The sequence below is a fragment of the Triplophysa rosa genome, linkage group LG2 (genome assembly GCF_024868665.1).
Source record: "Triplophysa rosa linkage group LG2, Trosa_1v2, whole genome shotgun sequence".
In the NCBI taxonomy this organism is placed as follows: domain Eukaryota; kingdom Metazoa; phylum Chordata; class Actinopteri; order Cypriniformes; family Nemacheilidae; genus Triplophysa; species Triplophysa rosa.
The window spans coordinates 533213-552665 of record NC_079891.1 but is presented as its reverse complement, the minus strand read 5'-3'; the positions used below and the strand labels follow the sequence as shown (position 1 = coordinate 552665).

The 19453-nt window shown below is 41.7% G+C and overlaps 3 protein-coding genes across 5 annotated transcripts; 1 reads left to right on the top strand and 2 right to left on the bottom strand.

Annotated features, from left to right (window-relative positions):
* Window positions 1-655: 655 nt before the first annotated feature.
* Window positions 656-2847, bottom strand: LOC130550107 (zona pellucida sperm-binding protein 3-like). 3 transcript variants are annotated; one of them, XM_057327491.1, is made up of 9 exons: window positions 2782-2847; window positions 2531-2709; window positions 2347-2444; window positions 2174-2271; window positions 1631-1805; window positions 1282-1551; window positions 1117-1202; window positions 932-1018; window positions 656-856 (listed from the first exon to the last, which is right to left on the bottom strand). In XM_057327491.1, the coding sequence occupies exons 1-9, from the start codon at window positions 2834-2836 to the stop codon at window positions 702-704; spliced, it is 1203 nt and encodes a 400-aa protein (XP_057183474.1). In that variant the 5' UTR covers window positions 2837-2847; the 3' UTR covers window positions 656-701. The 3 variants fall into 3 exon arrangements, with proteins under 3 accessions (XP_057183474.1, XP_057183480.1, XP_057183466.1); XM_057327497.1 differs by having other exon boundaries at window positions 656-1018; window positions 1282-1370; window positions 1458-1551; XM_057327483.1 differs by having other exon boundaries at window positions 656-1018.
* A 126-nt stretch (window positions 2848-2973) lies between these two features.
* On the bottom strand, window positions 2974-11915 carry mtfp1 (mitochondrial fission process 1). The gene is made up of 4 exons (XM_057327502.1): window positions 11716-11915; window positions 5661-5788; window positions 4314-4546; window positions 2974-3663 (listed from the first exon to the last, which is right to left on the bottom strand). Exons 1-4 carry the CDS (start codon window positions 11783-11785, stop codon window positions 3597-3599), a joined length of 498 nt encoding a protein of 165 aa, XP_057183485.1. The 5' UTR covers window positions 11786-11915; the 3' UTR covers window positions 2974-3596.
* Window positions 11916-13132: 1217 nt separating this feature from the next.
* Window positions 13133-19284, top strand: lman2la (lectin, mannose-binding 2-like a). Its single transcript, XM_057321404.1, has 9 exons — window positions 13133-13333; window positions 13641-13759; window positions 15855-15972; window positions 16050-16132; window positions 16246-16278; window positions 16756-16917; window positions 17617-17731; window positions 17812-17931; window positions 18626-19284. Exons 1-9 carry the CDS (start codon window positions 13216-13218, stop codon window positions 18766-18768), a joined length of 1011 nt encoding a protein of 336 aa, XP_057177387.1. The 5' UTR covers window positions 13133-13215; the 3' UTR covers window positions 18769-19284.
* Window positions 19285-19453: the final 169 nt, after the last annotated feature.

The window sequence follows — 19453 nt, the reverse complement described above, 5'->3', positions numbered from 1 at the left end:
AACGTTGTTGTATATGGGTGCTCAGTTTTCCTGTTGTAAAATACATTTGGCCAAAACCTAATTTATAAAAGATGAAATGTTACTGTGCACAGGCTATTGTGCAGACAAATGCTGGCCCTCTCCATTCCCAAATGTCCCAGACCTCAAATACATAAAAATGAGCATTTTAGACATGTTTCTTGCGTAAAGAAAACACTGTACTTGTTCAAACAAGAAGATCTTCAGCTGCCATGGAAAGAACTGCAGCTCAGTCAAGTTTTACTGACAGTTTGCGCGTATGCGTATCCATCAAGATTTAGTCACAAGCTCTTTTTAACCTATCATTGGCTAAATATGTGTAAAACAGGCGTAAAGAGTGACCAATAGCACCGATTTAATGAAATAAAGATAAAAAACACCACCATAAAAGGGAGTATAAGGGCAAAAAGGGCATGTGCTCTGCACAGGTTGAGCCCTATCTGTGCACGTGACTGCTTAACGGTGTGAATGAGACATTATCGAGTTAGGTCATCAAATGAAAACATTTCTTGGCCAGATCAAGAATCTTACATAAGTTACTGTTGGGGTACAGATGACTTGATCAACAGCACCACCTGCTGGTCACAACAAGTATTAACATTTCAAGCCAATAATAAGTGAGGTCTACAAATCCATGTTTACACTCATATTTTTCACAATCTTTATTGTAAAATAATTGAGCATCAGCGTTTCGTCAGTAGATCTCTTCTGGGTCTGTAGCCCATGCGTCCTCCTCTCCAGACACACAGATAATAACTCACGGCCAACACAACTGTTACAGTGAGCAGCAGCGATGTGACCAATGTCACCAACAACCAAACCGGAGATTTACTCAAACCTGAACATAAAAGAAATAACATGGTGTAAAGCCATGACAATAAACTGAAACGGACATCCCATTGACCGCACAAACCTTCCTCAAAAACCTGAGTGTCCAGAGATCTGTCAGATTTATCCTCCACAATTATTAAGGGCCCGAGAACCTTGCGTGCAGAAACGCCTTGAGGAGAAAAATCAGGCTGTTAGTGGGTTTGGTAATCCAGATGAGATGAGATGAGATGAGATGAGATGTGTGTGTGTGAAGTCCAGCGATCGTACCGCTCGTCATGTCTGGCCTCCACGGGCAGGTCGTCTCACAGCATGAACACACAGAACTCTGAGAAGGATCATCAAGCAGTTCCCATCTGTAATAAAACAATTCGTGATCATCAACCCAACAAAGCCATCTCTGGTCCTCAAATAACCACCACACAAAATGAAAACCTGTTGCTCTCCTTCACAAAGTGACACGCTTTTCCATTGACCATCATGCTGTGGATGTCCCTCGCCATCAAGTCACAATGAAGGAAAATCTGCATACAGAGCGTCAAACGGAGAAAGACGTCAACCAATAAAACCTGAACGTTAGAGATCAAAGCCACACCGGCAGCGGTCCTCACTTTCTCTCCAAGAGCAAACTTGAAGGCCTTGAGGTGAAGCCGGATTTCAGCGGGCACCCGTCTCGGCAGGAATGTGGAATTTTCCATCAGACACCTGCGAGATCTCCAAAAGTCTCAGAAGCACCAGATGTGAACAGTCTTCATGAGCTATAGATGAATAAACATCTGCTTACCCCGAATTCGAAATGATGGGATGCACCTGACTGACACGGCTGATGTCGGAGTCTGTGGAGGCCACACATTTCTCCAGAAACATCAGCAGAGATCCGTGACTGTCCACTTCTGCTCTGATGGGAATACTGGAGCCCAGTTTAAAAGTCAAAGATGGCGCAGGGCCACTAAAATCACCTGCAGATATCATTCACGTTCAGTACGTCCAAACATCTCAACATGATTGAATAATGTCAGACTTTCTGAAACCAAACAGGGATATGTGTGCGTGAGGAACTGACTGGAGACAACAGGAGGCTAAAAACACAACCGAACTCCAGCAGAAGAAAGCTTTAGGTAACCCTTTAAGATACAGCCTTTATTCTCATGAACGAACGAACGAACAAACGTTCACTTTGGTTAAAAGCCTCAATGTGAAAGATTAGTGAATGCATCAAGAGTTTAGCATCTTTTTAATGAGATAGTTTCTCTTTTAACATGCAACTTGTTTTTCATGTTACTTAAAACGCAGAATGATGAGAAATAAAGAGAAAAGTTTGACCGACTGTTCATGAGCTCCATGCAGAAGGTCATCTCTTCCTCTGCTGCATCCAGCTCCTCATCTTCAGGGCTGAACGCAGTCATCATGTCTGGCTCTGGAGGTCTGGAGAGAGGGAAGCTTCACCAGCTCAGTTTCACAACAGCGTAAAGATTGTGTAACACAAAACATGTGACTTACAGATCGTAAACACATCGGAGGGGTTGTGAGATGAAGGAGAGTCCAGGTCCTCGGTCATAGACCAACACACTGGAATACATCACATTCTTCACAGAAACCTTACACACAAGTCAAGAGCATTGTATTTTATTTGTACGGTTTTCAACCAAAAAGCAGAAAGTTCATCACATGACTAATAACGCACCCGTTTGTGAAAGCCACAATCCCGCAGTGAAACATAAAAGCGCAAAGTTTCATCTGAACCTAGAAAACTGGGAGGACAGTTTCCCAGCAGAGCTCTGGACAGATCCAGTTTCTCTGATATATCCAGTCTGGGTCTCCAACTCACTGCGACGGCATCACTGCTACAGTCTACTGACAGATCTGAAGAAAACCCTCCCGATGAATCAAGTCAAACGTGCTTCACACATCAAACCACAACAACACCTCACCTACCGCTCTGTGCCCTTACACTGGCCACAAACATCACGAGTAAACAACTAGAAATCATCTTCAGACGAGTGAGAATCAGATGATTGCTGTGCTTTTGTGAGATGTGATGATAATCAAGTCAACAGGTAACAGCTGACGGTTAAACGGGAGTAACCAACCGGTCACATGAGCAGAAACCCACCAAACAACACAATGTTCCTTCCGACAGTTTTATTGAATCATACAAACAACATTTACCCACTTCATCATGTTCATGACCCTGACATACCTCATACATGACAAGACTTTTGATTTTATTCTCATCTTACGCCGGTCACATTAAACCCCAGAAAAGCACCAAACATTTGCTTAAATGATCTTTTATTATTCAATGCCCCGTTTTCTCGTCCCTTGAAACAACTTGCATAGAGTCGAAAAGCTTTGATTCTTAATATTATTCCACACGGTTCACAGCAAATGATGAACACAACAAAAACCCCACATAATACAACATCTTCACAATGTTGCTTCTCATTACAGGCAATAATATTCACCTTGACACCTTAACATTTTCAATCATATTCACTTTAAAGATCACTTTAATCCATGCATTAAACAGAAAGGTAAATATCTAAAAACACAACAATGCAAAAACAAACAAACAAACAAGACATAAACAACATAAACAAAACCATAAAACTATAACTCAAACAGGGCAATGAAGATATTTGACAGGCACAATTCATTAAAAAACAACTCCAGATGTTCAGTGAATATTAAAATGCTGAAGACCTGCTGGTCACTGAAGCTGCTGGGGTCAGAGGTCAAAATCCTGATGCTCATTCATGTTTTTCACTGTCACCGTAGACTCTCCGCACACTCGAATCCAACAGCAAATCCACACCCCTGCACACAGACAGCAGTGAGTCACACACACACACGCAAGCAAGCAAGCAAGCACACAAACACACAGACACACACACACGCACGCGCGCGCACACACAAACGCACACACACACGCACACACAAACGCACACACACACACACACACACACACACACACACAAGCAAGCACACAAACACACACACACACACACACACAANTTGTATGCAGAATGTTTTCGAACATACTGTAAATGTCTTTTCCAAGTAGTTTTATGTGAGTTGCTGTAATACACACATGTTATACGTTGCGTGCTTTACAGGCATAGCTTTTGTTTCATGCATTTATAGATGGTCTGTTCTGGTTCTCCATCGTCTAATTGAAGGGTTGTTGCTCTAGAGGTCCGGAGGTTCATGTATTATGCATAGAAAACAACTGGTTGCAGGCTACATTATGGTTCCATCATGCTTGCTGGGTGCAGCCCTGCTGGTCTGGAGAGAGATGATATTTCATATAGTTACAGCCTCATTAAGAGGCCGAACACACACACACACACACACACACACGCACGCACGCACACACACACACACACACAGACACACCTGCACACAAACACAAACATACCTGCACACAGACAGCATGTGTCAGTTCACCTGTACACAAACACACACACCTGTCAATAGGAGTGATGATGAAGGGGATGGTGGAGAGGCCGATGGCGGTGGTGGTCCACTTGCGTACAGGAAGTGGCCAGCGTGTTGTTTTTCCCAGCAGGAACAGAGAAGCAGCACACACACGGTTGATGGTGAATCCAGGAATGGCGACTGAAGCTAAAGCCTGCCACACAAACGTGTCAACCACGGCCACCGTCACTCTCGCTGTCTTTCCTGGATTCTCTCCATGAACCTTCAAAATACAACATCAATCACAACAACCAGTCAACACACTCAACTCATAACCAAAACAAAACGACAGAACAAACACATTTCCTTTCACACAAACTCTTTCTAATGTCCCGTTAATGTCTTGTTACAAGTATGACTTCTTACTGTAATGCATCCAGTTACTTGACTTCTCTTTGAAATTCTCATGTTTAGTAGGGCTGTGCAAAAACATATACATGTAACTATCGTACCTCTACTATCGATAATTTTTTAAAAATCATGTCATATACATACGGCCAAAAGTAAGTGGAAGCGAGCATGGTGAAAAATATAAGAGTTGGAGCTCTCAGAGCTGATGTGTGGGTGTGCTTTGGTTTTCTAAAGAAGTCATGGAGTAATGAGTTATATCAAATAATGCTGTTTGTAGCTTCTCAAGTCATGACACAAGTCACTTGGCTAGTACAGTGCATTAGACAGAAAGTTTATTAAGAAAAGTAACAATGACATTTATTGAGCTTTCACGGATGTGACACCAGCACATTTACAGCACGGATGAACCAGAGGTTTTATTCTGCCCATGTTCAGTGTTTTAACTGTTATGCACCACAACAGTCAAGTGACTTGTGTGAGCCTCCTTATTCCCCTGTGCTACCCACTTGAGGGGCGCGACCCACAGTTTGAGAAGCCAAACCTCTGATCTAAAGGTCCATGCATCACACATCATGGCCACTCTGCAGAGGTAAGGGATGTTTTTACACTTATCCTCACAGAAAACCCCCGCTGGTGTATTTCTAGCTCTACTTTTGACATTTTCTATTTAAAGTATTGCAATATATCGCAAATGTGTATCGTATCGAAATACACAGCAATATATTGTACCGTGACCCATCTATCGTGATATGTATCATATCGGGAGGCACTTGCCAATACACAGCCCTAATGTTTAGTGAATCTTTGACAGGAGGAGAGAGAGGGATACAGGAGCAAGGATTTGGACTCGGGTCGCTGGCAGTGATTTTTGCGCAACATGTCTTATTACATTACATACACAATTATGATGTATCAGTACTTTACAAAATCATTCATTAAAAAGTCAACTGAAACATGAGAAGAAAATATGGTATATTTTCACCCACCGTTGCAGCTTTCTTGCCTTTGTCCACCGCGTCTGCGGACACGTATACCGTGGCGACTGCGTAACTCGCCCACACCACACTGACGGGCACGAGCGCGCGGAATGCCTCGCCCACCTCATTAGCATAACCTGTGACACACGTCATCTCATTAACATAACTTGTGACACATGTCATTACAGGGCTCTAGAGTGCGACCTTATTTCTCAATGGTGCGACTAAGAAAAATCTACGGTGCGACCAGCCGTTCGAGGGAGAAAAAAAAGTCTCCGCGACTCTGAAAGTCGGAAATGTTGGAAGTGATATCTTCTTAACGGTCGCCTTAGAAAAGCTAGTCAAACACTGTAACTAGTCACTGTAACTAGTCAAACTCTGAAACGGGTGTCAGGTGTAGTCAAGCTTCAGGAAAATGGTTTCACAGCCAAAAGGCAGAAAAAGTGAAAAGCACTCTGGAGACAAATGCAAACAAAATTTTTGGTCTTTAGTGGTGCTTTTATTTTGTTCTTTTTTTCTGTTAATTATTAAGAGTTTCAGAAAATATTGTTTGGTCTTATAAGATAAATTAAAAAATGCACTGAAAAGTTATAGATGGTTTATTATTTTCATAGATTAAAAATAGCTTTTAAAATACTGTCAATACTACGTAAAGTGGTTCAAAACATCTCCCTTTAAAACGCTATTGGTTTCGACTATTTAGAAGTGTCGGTTAAAGGAATATGACTTTGCCTGAAAAAAATCAGTCAGAAGAATTTTTTTCACTTTAATCCATGTATACAGCTGCAGCGATCAATAAGATGCTCGGATAACTGATGTTTAAAGTTAGTGAGGGAAATGTAAGTCTCCAGCTTCAGCGATTTTTGCAATTCGTCCCAGTCATTGGCAGCAGAGAATTGGAAGGAAAGGCGACCAAAGGAGGTGTTGGCTTTGGGGATGACCAGTGAGATATACCTGCTCGAACGCGTGATACGGGTGGGTGCTGTTAATGTGATCAGTGAGCTAAGGTAAGGTGGAGCTTTACCAAGCATAGTCTTGTAGATGACCTGGAGCCAGTGGGTCTGGCGACGAATATGTAACGAGGGCCAGCCGACTAGAGCATACAGGTTGCAATGGTGGGTGGTATAAGGGGCTTTGGTAACAAAATGAATGGTACTGTGATAGACTGCATAGAGCTGTTGGCCGGGGTTGCAGAAGCCAGGAGGAAAGCGTGGCCAGCCGTAGAGAAATACTTATTAAAATTTTCGATTATCATGGATTTATCGGTGGTGACCGTGTTACCTAGCCTCAGTGCAGTGGGCAGCCGGGAGGAGGTGCTCTTGTTCTCCATGGACTTTACAGTGTCCCAGAACTTTTTGGAGTTAGAACTACAGGATGCAAATTTCTGTTTGAAAAAGCTAGCCTTTGCTTTCCTGACTGTCTGAGTGTATTGATTCCTGACTTCCCTGAACAGTTGCATATCGCGTGGACTATTTGATGCTTTTGCAGCCACATGTTGTTTTTGTGCTGGTCAAGGGCAGTCAGGTCTGAGGTGAACCAAGGGCTATATCTGTTCAATTTTTTTTGAAAGGGGCGTGCTTATTTAAGATGGTAAGAAAATTACTTTTAAAGAAAGACCAAGCATCCTCGATTGATGGGATTAGGTCAATATCCTTCCAGGATACCCGAGCCAGGTCGATTAGAAAGGCCTGCTCGCAGAAATGTTTTAAGGAGCGTTTGACAGTAATGAGGTGTGGTCGTTTAATCGCGGACCCATAGCGAATGCAAGCAACGAGGCAGTGATCGCTGAGATCCTCATCGAACACAGCAGAGGTATATTTGGAGGGCAAGTTGGTCAGGATAATATCTATGAGAGTGCCCATGTTTACAGATTTAGGGTTGTACCTAGTGATTTCCTTAATAATTTGTGTGAGATTGAGGGCATCTATTTTAGATTGTATAACTGCTGGGGTGTTAAGCATATCCCAGTTTAGGTCACCCAGCAGAACAAACTCTGACGATAGATGTGGGGCAATCAATTCACATATGGAGTCAAGGGCACAGCTAGGAGCTGAGGGGGGTCTATAACAGGCGGCAACAGTGAGAGACTTATTTCTGGAGATATTAATTTTTAAGATTAGAAGCTCAAACTGTTTGGGTATAGACCTGGAAAATATTACAGAACTCTGCAGGCTATCTCTACAGTAGATTGCAACTCCTCCCCCTTTGGCAGTTCTATCTTGGCGGAAAATGTTGTAGTTGGGTATGGAAATCTCAGAATTGTTGGTGGCCTTCCTAAGCCAGGATTCAGACACGGCAAGTACATCAGGGTTGGTGGAGTGTGCTAAAGCAGTGAGTAAAACAAACTTAGGGAGGAGGCTTCTGATGTTAACATGCATGAAACCAAGGTTTTTTCGATTACAAAAGTCAACAAATGAGAGAGCCGGGGGGCACGCAGAGCCTGGGTTAACCTCCACATCACCCGAGGAACAGAGGAGAAGTAGGGATGAGGGTACGGCAAAAAGCTATCATAACAGGTCGTCTAGTGCATTGGGGACAGAGAATAAAAGAAGCAGCTTTCTGGGCATGGTAGAATAGACGCAGGGCATAATGTGTAGACAGGGATATGTTGGGGTGCGGGTACAGTGGAGGTAAGCCCAGGTACTGAGTGATGATAAGAGAAGTTGCATCTCTGGACATGCTGGTCACACTGGGTGAGGTCACAGCATGTGTGGGAGGTGGAACAAACAAAGTATTTGAGGCATGTAGAGTGGAACTAGGGGCACCCAAAGTCGAAGGCACAACGGACAGAACCACGTCCGCAGACCAGTCGCAGAAGCACGGCGGAACGCCGCGCCGACGAAGGGAACGGGCCAGATGGCGAAAGAGGTAATTGTTGTTGTAGTAATTTTGTTTGCTAGCTGGGAGATGCACAGGGGTAGCTTCGAGGCTAGGTCATTCTGTGGAAGCTAGCTAGCTGTGAAGATCAGGAGTAATGGTCCAGGGGTTAGCGGCAGGAATCATTTGTTGAAGTGGAGAAGGACAGTCCAACGCTGGCAGGTATTTGTTCAGGAAAAATAAATAAATAAATAAATTCCCGGCTGGTGCCTGTGTAGAGGGTAAAGGTCGCTAGCAGTAGCTAACGGAGGCTAAATAGCTAGCAGCTATCGTAATTATAGTAATTAGCTGGCTAGTTATAATGGAAGTGGGTTACCGGAAGGTATATTTAATTTAAATTAGGAAAAAAATAACAATAAAAATGAAAAATAAATAGAAATGTATACAAAAAAGACGAAAAATACAAATAGTAGAATGAGAGGACGCCAAACACGTCTGCACTGCTACGCCATCTTGGGACTGAGATTTAGATGCGTCTCTTCGTGCAGCGCGAGATGCGCAGTTTTAAAGTCACACTTGTCTCTCCGTGTAGCGCGAGGTATGCAGTTTTAAAGCCAGATGTGTCTCTCCGTGCGGCACATGTTGCGCAGTTTGAAAGTCACACGTGTCTCTCCGTGCAGCGCGAGGTACGCAGTTTTAAAGTCTGATGTGTTCTGCATGCATCTCTTCAAGCTGCGCAGTTTTAAAGTTTAAAGGGGAGAGGTGTTTTAAATGACAAAATTAAAGATTATATGGGTAACGAAGTACATTTACTTGAGTACTGTACTTAACTACACTTTTTGAGTATTTGTACTTAAGTATTACTTTTTCTGTTTACTTTTTACTGTACTTCACTACATTTGAATGACAAATATCTCACTTTTCATGGCACAAAAAAAAATATTTCCTTGGCCCACCCTCCCCTCGCTCCCACGTTTGGGAGAGACTATTGTCAGTTGCTTCTAATATGACACACCTGGATCAACTCACCAGGTGTGTTAATTATGGAGATATTCACAACATTTTGGGAGAAGGCTAATGAGTTCAGTTGTGTATACTTTTCCCATATCTGATTTACTTATTATAAGCAAAAGATGTTTACATTTTTATCCGATTAATCGAAAAAATAATAATTGCCCAACTAATCGATTATCAAAATAATCGTTAGTTGCAGCCCTAAATTAAATGCAGATGAGCAAACAACTAATTAAGCATAAACAAAATATAGCACCGAACCTGATGGATTCCTGCACAAAACAGCTCATACGTTTGGAACGGTATAACAGAAACTTTCAGTGGTTTAAAAACCGTGAATTTCCAAACCGTTGTATATCTTGAAACTGGTATTCGGCCCATGCCTGTGACACTATAGCAGCATCCTCACCCAGGTGAAAAAGGGAACTTCCATAATGTACTTAAGGTGCTCTATTTTCTCACACACTAATTTTGTACTTAATATACTACAAATGATACTTTAGTACTTCGTAGGATAATTTTAAGAACATTAAGTGTACTCAACTGTGCTATTTTGAGACAATAACATAGTATTTAACATACTATCTCTGTATTAAAAGAATCTTCAGTTGGCCCTTGAAGTACACTTGAACCCATCTTTCAAACCCTAGTGTGTTCAAGTATACTTCAAGATGCAACTAAATACATTTTATAAAACGGTCAGTTCTGGTCCTTGTTTCTGATTGGTTGAGCCAAGTTCTAAGCCGTTATAAAATACCCAGATTTATAACAGCTGACCACATAGCCTAAATATATGGAATAACTGTTTTATAAAAGCAATAAGCCCCGCGAAGCAGTGGGTTACAGTACATTTTATAACAGCTGAGGGGGTTTGCTTCTGGGGTTCTGTGACCGCTCTTATTACATCATAAGTGAAAGAGCACATGGGTCACATAACATTGAAAACATCACGGCCGTAGTATGTCCAAAACGTATCGATACTGCACCCACACATACTACAGTATAAAGAACATATTGTGTGTTTGATTCGAGCTGGAGGAGCTAAACCAGGGGTCCCCAAAAGACTTGGTCCTGGAGGGCCAGTGTCCTGCAGAGTTTATCTCCAACCTGCCTCAGCACACCACACCTGTCTGCAAGTTTCTGTAATGCCTCGTAGGACCTCCATGAGCTGGTTCAGGTGTGTTTGATTGAAGTTGGTGCTAAACTCTGCAGACCACCGGCCCTCCAGGACCAAGTTTGGGGACCCCTGAGCTCAAATTCTAAGAGGCAGCATGAAATTTGATGGATGCAGTCGTCTCCAAATCTCTACGCTGTTTACTTAAGATCGAGTATGTATTGTGCAGAAAATAGATTTATGTCATTGTTTTAATACTATACATTAGGGCTGTGCAATTAATCGAAAATAATTGTAATCGTCAATTTTGGCTTTCAACAATAACAAAAACAAAATAATCTACGAAAAACGATTATTGTGCCGCATTCCATTTGGCAAGGATCATCTCTTTTCTTGTGGTATAAATCCACAGCGCACCCCTTCTTTTACAGTTGTTCAGCGGTGCTATTTCTTTACATTTATTTTTCAGTTGAATTCACAGTTTAAAAGCAAAGTTTTTTTATTTTTCTATGTTGTTTTAAAACTTAGTGAGTAATCATGTTAAATAATCGAGATCTCAATATTGGCCAAACTAATCGTGATTATGATTTTTGTCATAATCGAGCAGCCCTACTATACATGACTATTGCTACTGCATTACTGTGTATGTTTCATTTGATTTACTGTTGAAATCCTCTGTAAGCTACACCATCTCTGTTCGGTTTGACCTTGTGGACTTTGAAGGACGCAGGTTATCACACGTGTGGACTGATTCACCTTTGTTTAGATAACCTATAATCACACGATCCAGCCCCAGCGTTAGACGAGATCGAGGTTCACGAAGCGCTGCGCAGCACCATCGACGAACACAGTATCGCGAGAGCGATTTCAAAGCGTACATAGCCTTGTGCTCTCGCGGTACTTTGATGTCGTTTTGGCCGATCGGTCTGCGCAACGCCACATCAAGTCAAACGAGCTAGAAACTTTTCAGTGAACATAGTATAACCAATAATAGCGGTTCTCAATGCTAAACCCGAAACATTCTGTACAGCGTGTAATGAAGACCTGATCTGATAAACACACACACACACACAGTGTAGGTAAGTTAGCTGGAGGTCACGCGAGTGCTAGTAACGTTACCTAGAAATCGGACCCATGTGTCTCGATAAACATCCACTTCTTTGCTCTGTTTCTCAAGACTGTCCTCCATGCTGAGCTCTGTACGTGTATTTCAGATCTGATGCAGATTCAGAGCTCAATGAGGTCAGATTCGAATCGGTCGATCTGATCTACACATGCACCGAGACCAGCCATACTTCAACCGAGGAACCGTCTACAAATATCAATCTTCACTACTGTTCTCAGTATTGAAGTATTCTGGCTAATGGCACTATGGACCTAATCCATAAAACATCTGTGTACTGTGTGTGTCCACATGTGATTTTTCAGTCGATTGACATCCATTTATTCGCAATCTGAAACTCGAGCTCATCCAGAGGACAGTGTTTCGCTGGGATTTCCACTGCAAACTCCACACACACAGCAGATCTAATAAATATAAATGCCCGGTTTCATAGACAAGGATAACCTAATCCCCACTTTTCCACCATCGCGCCGAACGGTTCTAAGCACAGTCTGAAACGGTTACAGTTATGTTTCCACGTGAGCCTGGTTCGACACGGCACGATAACAAACTGTTCTCGGCTCAGAATTTTCAGCACGGTTCTATAACTGAATGAAATGAATGTGTGGAGAGCCGTTATAGCTCAGTCTCTTGTGTTACCAAGGCAGCGCGTGACGCGTTTGTGTGTACGTTCTAAAAATTTCCGTTATCAGCCCTGCGGTGGAAAATGAAACCATTTACGTACTGGCTGGCATGGTGTGGAACGATTAAGCAACGAGAACGATTCGGCGCGATGGTGGAAAAGTGCTCTAAAATACATGTTTGAGTTCTTAATGCTTACACTGATATATCTTAAAATTTGTCAGTGGCAGTGTTTTGTCATAAGATTCAGATCAGACATGTTTTTTTCTAGGGTATGTATATAAGAGCATCTTAAAAATCTGACAAAGTCCTGATTTAAGCCAAGACCTGTCTGTGAAACCAGGCCAAAGCGTTCTGCTATCTCAGGATTAAACACTGGCGATTAATGTTTGTGATTTTACGATAGTCCCTAAACGAGAGCTTCGTGAAACACCCGGAACTAAGCAGGCAGCACAGCAGATAAAGCGATAAAGAAATAATAATTGATTTAATCAGTTGATGGCAGAATAGCGTATCAATATTTATTAATTTATGAGATTTTAGCGCTGTATTTTATAAATATTTTGCAATATGAACATGCATATAAATATAACAACATAAAACATAACAAGTTTTTTAAATTCGTACAGCTGTTGTCGATGTTTAATTTATTCTTTCACGTGCATGTATATTTTTATGTCGTTTAGATCATAAACGTTCGGTCCCATTGGCTGTTGTATGGGCGGACTGAAGTCTTATTGACACGCGACGGAGCAAATAGGAACGTGCCGTGTACCAGCAGCGGCCAATAGCGCGACAGCAGAGCGTGGTCCCGTGAAGGGATGGCTGCAGTGTGAATTCAGCGGACGCTTTTGAAACACTCTGCGTGTGAAATCATGTTTTTTACATCATTTCTGATTTTATTTGCTGTTTTAAGCGTCAGTTTTTGTGATGACGGACACGAGATGGAAGAGTTTTTAAAGAGAGAATATTCACTGTCAAAGCCGTACCAGAGTAAGTGACAGCCGACGCACGAATAAATAAACGACGAATTAAAAACAACGTTGTGATTTTTCAGCAATCGTGATTAAAGCCGGAAATATTTCTCATGCATCTGTGCCAGTAATAACATATCCGTGTGCAAACACCCTTATGAAAATGAGCCTTTTTTGGTGCATTGATTACTATTGGCAAAACCACAGTTTACTACACTAACCGTGTTTTTTTGTGGTTTGAACTGCAGTAAAACTGTTATTTTCCTAAGGGCATGACGTCATCTGTCTAGTTTCAGGTTAACGTGCTTTTCATTGCGTGTTTGAAGGTATTGGTGTCTCAGGTTCGTCTCACTGGGAGCTGATGGGAGATGCTGTGGTCACCACTGATCACGTGCGTCTCACTTCAGACCAACAGAGCAAACAAGGAGCCGTATGGAGCCGAATGGTGAGTTTCACTTCAAGTGTCCCGGACAGATCTTAAAGGGACACTCCACCCAAAAATGAACATTCTCTCATCATTTACTCACACCTAGATTGTTCCAAACCTGTACGAATTTCTTTGTTTTGCTGAACACACAGGAAGACATTTGGAAGAATGTCAGATCTCACGCACCGTTAACTGCCATAGTAGGGAAAATAAATACTATGGGAGTCAATGGGGGTGAGATTTGACAATCTTCCAGATATCTTCCTGTATGTTCAGCAAAACAAAGAAATTCATACAGGTTTGAAACAATCTGAGGGTGAGTAAATGATGAGAGAGTTTTCATGTTTGGGTGGAGTGTCCCTTTAAGCCTGGTCCAGACTAACTGAAATGTTAGAGGTGTCTTGATCAAAAACAACCTGCACTAATTTATCTTGAAATATATCAGTGCAATTGTTTTGTCTTAAGATGCACACCGTAGTGTTTTTGTTTGTTTGTAAAGTATGTTTTTTTAAAAAACGTAGCTATCTCAATTTAAAGGGGTCATATGACACTGCTGAAAGGAATATTATGGTATGTTTTAGATGTAATGCAATGTGTATACACGATTTAACGTTAAAAAACGCTGTGTTTTTACATGTGAAGTGTGAGGCCGGTCAGACATTGTGTGCCTGAGTTACTATAGCTTCCTGTTTCATGGCGAAACATCAAACTTTGTCACGCCACCATGGACACGCCCCTCATGAAAAGTCAGGAACTTGCAATGTATCGTCACAAAGGTCTAGGAAGTTATATTATATAAAGACTTTAATTTATTTACATGTACTAGATTTCCTGTTATTTATTTAAATGTGTCACATTCCCTTTTGCCAGCTGGTGGCGCTATTGCTATGAGTGAACACTGACATGGATATGTGTAATCATAGGCGATAAAATTAAAGCAGGCGAATTATAGTAGGATTTGTAATTTATTATATTCCTACATTATATTCAAATACTGTTATAGCGCCACCTGCAGGAAACAGGAAGTGACATGTTTTAAACTGTGATTAACTCCTCATAGAGATTCAAACAGGTCAGCATCATATTTGGCCAGTATGATCTTCAGACCTTTGTGACGATACATTGCAAGTTCCTGACTTTTCATGAGGGGCGTCTATGGTGGCGTGATAAAGTTTGATGTTTCGCCATGAAACAGGAAGCTATAGTAACTCAGGCACACAATGTCTGACCGGCCTCACACTTCACATGTTTGATAAGAGTCCTGGCCTGAACACATATCCATGTCAGTGTTCACTTATAGCAATAGCGCCACCAGCTGGCAAAAGGGAATGTGACGCATTTAAATAAATAACAAATCCTACTATAATTCGCCTGCATTAATTTTATCGCCTACAATTCACTGTTTTCCTTATGCAATCGGGTTGCGGTGGCACTTTCCGCGAGGGCCCGATCATCGCTGCTCGCAGCTTTAATTTTTCAGTTGAATTCACAGTTTAAAAGCCAAGTTATTCATTTTCTATGTTGTTTTAAAAGTTAATGAGTAATCGTGTTAAATAATCGGGATCTCAATATTGGCCCAAATAATCGTGATTATGTTTTTTGTCATAATCGAGCAGCCCTAGCTCTGGGATCAGTAAAAATGCTGCTCGATCTAAAAGCAGTGCGAGTTTGAGTCGCTTATAACGTGCATTTGAGCAACACCCGTCAAACATGATCATTATAAATATACTTTATTATCATAAAAATACCTGAGGAGGCTTGAGTAACGGTGATAAAAAACATGTCCTTAGGCATTTCCTACTACTACGTGTGTTATGGTCTTCTTCTGCAGTGTGTATTTGGAGTTTCCGCACGAGAGCGCTCTCTGGCTTTCGGATGCAGCAGCATTTTACCCTACTTCACTCACAAGTTGTGCATAAATCATGTGATATATATTTTCGGTTAACCGGGCATATGTCTAGCTCCCACACTTTCATTTCTGCAATTTTACGTGCATGAGTAACTTATAACACACCAAAGACACAGAAAAACACGTATTCACGCCATATGACGTGTGTGTGTGTGTGTGTGTGTGTGTGTTTGCTCGTGTGTGTGTGTGTGTGTGTGTGTGTAGCCGTGTCATCTGAATGATTGGGAGCTGCAGGTTCATTTTAAGATTCACGGTCAAGGAAAGAAGAATCTGAACGGTGACGGTTTGGCCGTGTGGTACACAAAGGAACGAATGCAGAACGGTCGGAACATTTCTTTCTTTCAGTTGATTTACTGATGACACGTCTTGGTGTTTGGAATGATGTCATGTTGTTTGCAGGTCCTGTGTTTGGAAACAGAGATTTCTTCACAGGACTCGGCGTGTTCGTGGACACGTACCCTAATGAAGAGAAACTTCTGGAAGTAAGCCATCACAATCCTGATGTTCATGTCATATGAAATGTGATGGATGAGAGTGTGTAGAATTGATTTCATTCACTCTCTGTTATGTGTGTGTGTGTGTGTGTGTGTTTTAGGCTCAGAAGAAGAGATACACCCCTCGCACAGAGGTAATGTCTCACACAAGCGTGATGATGATTATACATCAGTGTTGTTTTACACCGTTGACTGTTGCTTGGTGTCCACAGACACATAAAACACTCAAGTGTGAGATATTTAGCGTTCACGATCCACATCGTGTATATTTCTCTCGTTTAATGCTCAGTTATATAAATCATGTGTGTTTTATTTTGTGCTCATTATAATTCAAACAGTGAAGATCAAATCTGTGTTTTACATTTACTGCTTGACATTACTGTTAGACACATGGTAAACACAGCTGATGGTTTTTAATCTTTGCTTTGGTTTGATCTAGTCTTATCCTTTGTTTCTCTGTATGGCTTGAGAATGTTAAATATGACATGGACTGCAGTTTCACAAGTGTCCTGTGCATGATGTGTTGTGAGTTTGGGTTTTGTTGATGTCAAGCAGTTTTCTGCAGGCGTGTCGGTGTTTCTGAATCTGAATTAATTTGTTTGGGCTGTTAGAGAATATTTCCGTACGTGTTGGCTATGGTTGCCAATGGCACGATCAGCTACGATCACGATCGAGACGGTCGGCCCACAGAACTGGGTGGCTGTAACGCCATGGTGCGCAACCGGAAGCATGACACCTTCATCTTCATCAGATACGTCCGCCGCAGACTCACGGTGAGAGACCAAACACAAACATGACTCCACAGACTTGTTGTTGTTTTGCAGCGTGTGTATTTGAGTGTTGATGTGGTACTAAAGTTTTTACCTGAAAACCTCACAGACACAGTAACATCAGATGAGCGGCGTCTAGTTTTTATAAAGCTCTGCTCCACTCTTGACGAGTTAGCATCGATCTGACAGACGTCCACACACATAACACTTTGTAAATGTTATTTATTGGTTTGTTTGTTTTAATGCTGTACATACAAAGACTGATTTACAGTCGCTGTGTCTGGTGGGGCTCTTGAAATGAAAAGCATAAAACAAAAATCAGACTTTTTTTAGATTTCTCTGAATGATGTTCAACTCTGTTTGCATTTTCAGTTCAACTGTTCCAAAGCTGAAAGTTGTGTAAATGTAGTTTTTCTGTGCAGTTCTGATGAGTTGTAGTGATTCCTTTATTACTCTGTTTTCACATGATTCAATTCAGTATTATCAGGCACATTTATTTAGTGTTTTCTCTCTTTGGTCAATGAATGACACTCAGGGAGGTGCAGAGAGAGGCTATAAAGACCAACTTTTCATTGGGTGCTTCATTCTTTACAATATTATCATACGTGATCAGGGATAAACATTAACGTTTTTAATGTCTGATGTATGTGTCTGGTAACACAAGCGACATTGAGATCTTAGGAAGTCATCTGTTGTGTGTAGGTCATGATTGATATTGACGGTCAGCATGAATGGAGAGATTGTCTGGATATTCCAGGTGTGCGACTGCCACAGGGCTTTTACTTTGGAGCATCAGCCATCACTGGAGATCTGTCCGGTAAACAAACACCACGACACAAATCACACTGCTGTGAACTTCTCTTGTCTGATTGACATGCTGTGTGTGTGTTTGTGTAGATAACCACGACCTGATCTCTATGAAGCTTTACCAGCTGACCGTCCTGCGCAGTAAACAAGAGGAGGAGCAGGAAGAGGAAATCTTGATACCCAGTGTGGACAACACAGACTTCTACAGACGTAAATAATAATGTTACATTTCACACCAAAATAAAACACGGAACTAAAGCACGATTGCACCCATTGCCAACAAAATTGCCGGTTCATGTCCGGCATCTTTTAGCACTGGGACCGCGCCATCTATCAGTTTCAAACCATCTCCAAATCCAGCGTTATATCCAGCGTTTATATAACATCCATCACTGAAATGCAGTGAACAGACACCTCAACTTCACTATCGCAAGAGTAACGAGCTGCCGCTGCAGGCCCACAGCGCAGCCGATCTTGATGGTAAGCGTGTCTTACTATCGCTCGTTGGTTGACGCGTGGGCGAGCTCTTTCTTTTGCCTTGCCGTGCTTTTCTGGGAGAATTGCCCAATAAGGGCCTAAGAACGGTTACGAAACAGATTTTCATGTTCGAAAAAAACTTTCCGAAACCTTATACGAACGCTGGGGGAGTGTCTCGAGCACAGAAATAAATACTACGTCATACGTCTAACTCGTTTTTTGACAAGTTGACCATGTCACGCATGAGAAGCCAGCACGTTTAACTGTGTAAAGAAGTCAGAATACATGAAACACTGTGGCACAACCCCTGTAATGTAATGAGAAATTGTGGGGGGAGGTGTGTGTAATATGAAAATAATGACAAGTCAAAGATTGAAATGGCTCTATTTTCTTTATTCAAACTATAACTTGTGTGTGTGTGTCTCAGCATACACAGATGTGGAGAGCGTCGGCAGTGTTGGCATCTTCTTCACCGTTCTCTTCTCCATGTTGGGTTTGTTTCTGCTGGTGGTGGTGGGACTTGTGGTTTACAGCCACTGGAATGAAAACAGACGAAAGCGATTCTACTGACTCAACACAGAGATGTCCTGAAGCAAGAGTTGTGACTGCACGGCTGTTCCTTCATCATTTCTAAACACAAGCAGAAGTGTTTTTTTATAAATCCAGATCGGCTGCTCAACACGAGGCTTCAGTAAAAGAGATGACGATTGTACAATATCAACTGTGTCTGTTTCACATTTCAGTTATGTATCACCTTTTATGAGCCTTAATATCCTTTAGTGGATGCTATAATGTCCTGTTTCTCAGGTGTATGTATGTATTTATTTATTTATTGTTTTTGCTGCCTTGAAATGAACAATGGAAAATCAGTGTAAATCTCTGTAGCGCAGAAGTTCCTTCTTTTGCAAAGTTGATTGTAAAAGCGTTTATAACGGGAGACTTGACGACTTTAAATCTTTACAGCCCCGTCCTGGATAAAGGTCATCTTTGTGCCTGAAGAAGATGAGCTCATTCTCTGTCAGTAGAAGTCAAGATTCCACTGCTGATGGTGTCACATAATAAACTGTCTGTCTGGTAATCTTTTGACATTCATATTAATCTGAGTTGGCTTTATTTAACCACACTTAACATTCACGTTACAACAGAATATTACCATTGAAATGTCACAATGTTAAGCTTCAGTTGTTTAGCGTCATACCTCACATACATTTTCATCTAACCCTTGTGCATAAAAAAATTCATATGGGTCCAAAAT

Excerpts from the sequence above, each read along its gene's own strand:
- LOC130550107 (XM_057327483.1), bottom strand. The coding sequence starts at position 2,836 with ATGATTTCTAGTTGTTTACTCGTGATGTTTGTGGCCAGTGTAAGGGCA. Across the intron at positions 1,203-1,281 it reads TTTGTGAAGGAGAGCAACAG|ATGGGAACTGCTTGATGATC; the intron begins GTTTTCATTTTG and ends GTTTTATTACAG. Across the intron at positions 1,019-1,116 it reads GAGGCCAGACATGACGAGCG|GCGTTTCTGCACGCAAGGTT; the intron begins GTACGATCGCTG and ends TTTCTCCTCAAG.
- mtfp1 (XM_057327502.1), bottom strand. The coding sequence starts at position 11,785 with ATGGAGGACAGTCTTGAGAAACAGAGCAAAGAAGTGGATGTTTATCGA. Across the intron at positions 5,789-11,715 it reads CACATGGGTCCGATTTCTAG|GTTATGCTAATGAGGTGGGC; the intron begins GTAACGTTACTA and ends CGTGTGTCACAG. Across the intron at positions 3,664-4,313 it reads ATCATCACTCCTATTGACAG|GGGTGTGGATTTGCTGTTGG; the intron begins GTGTGTGTGTTT and ends GTCTGTGTGCAG.
- lman2la (XM_057321404.1), top strand. The coding sequence starts at position 13,216 with ATGTTTTTTACATCATTTCTGATTTTATTTGCTGTTTTAAGCGTCAGT. Across the intron at positions 16,918-17,616 it reads ACGTCCGCCGCAGACTCACG|GTCATGATTGATATTGACGG; the intron begins GTGAGAGACCAA and ends TGTTGTGTGTAG. Across the intron at positions 17,932-18,625 it reads CAACACAGACTTCTACAGAC|CATACACAGATGTGGAGAGC; the intron begins GTAAATAATAAT and ends TGTGTGTCTCAG.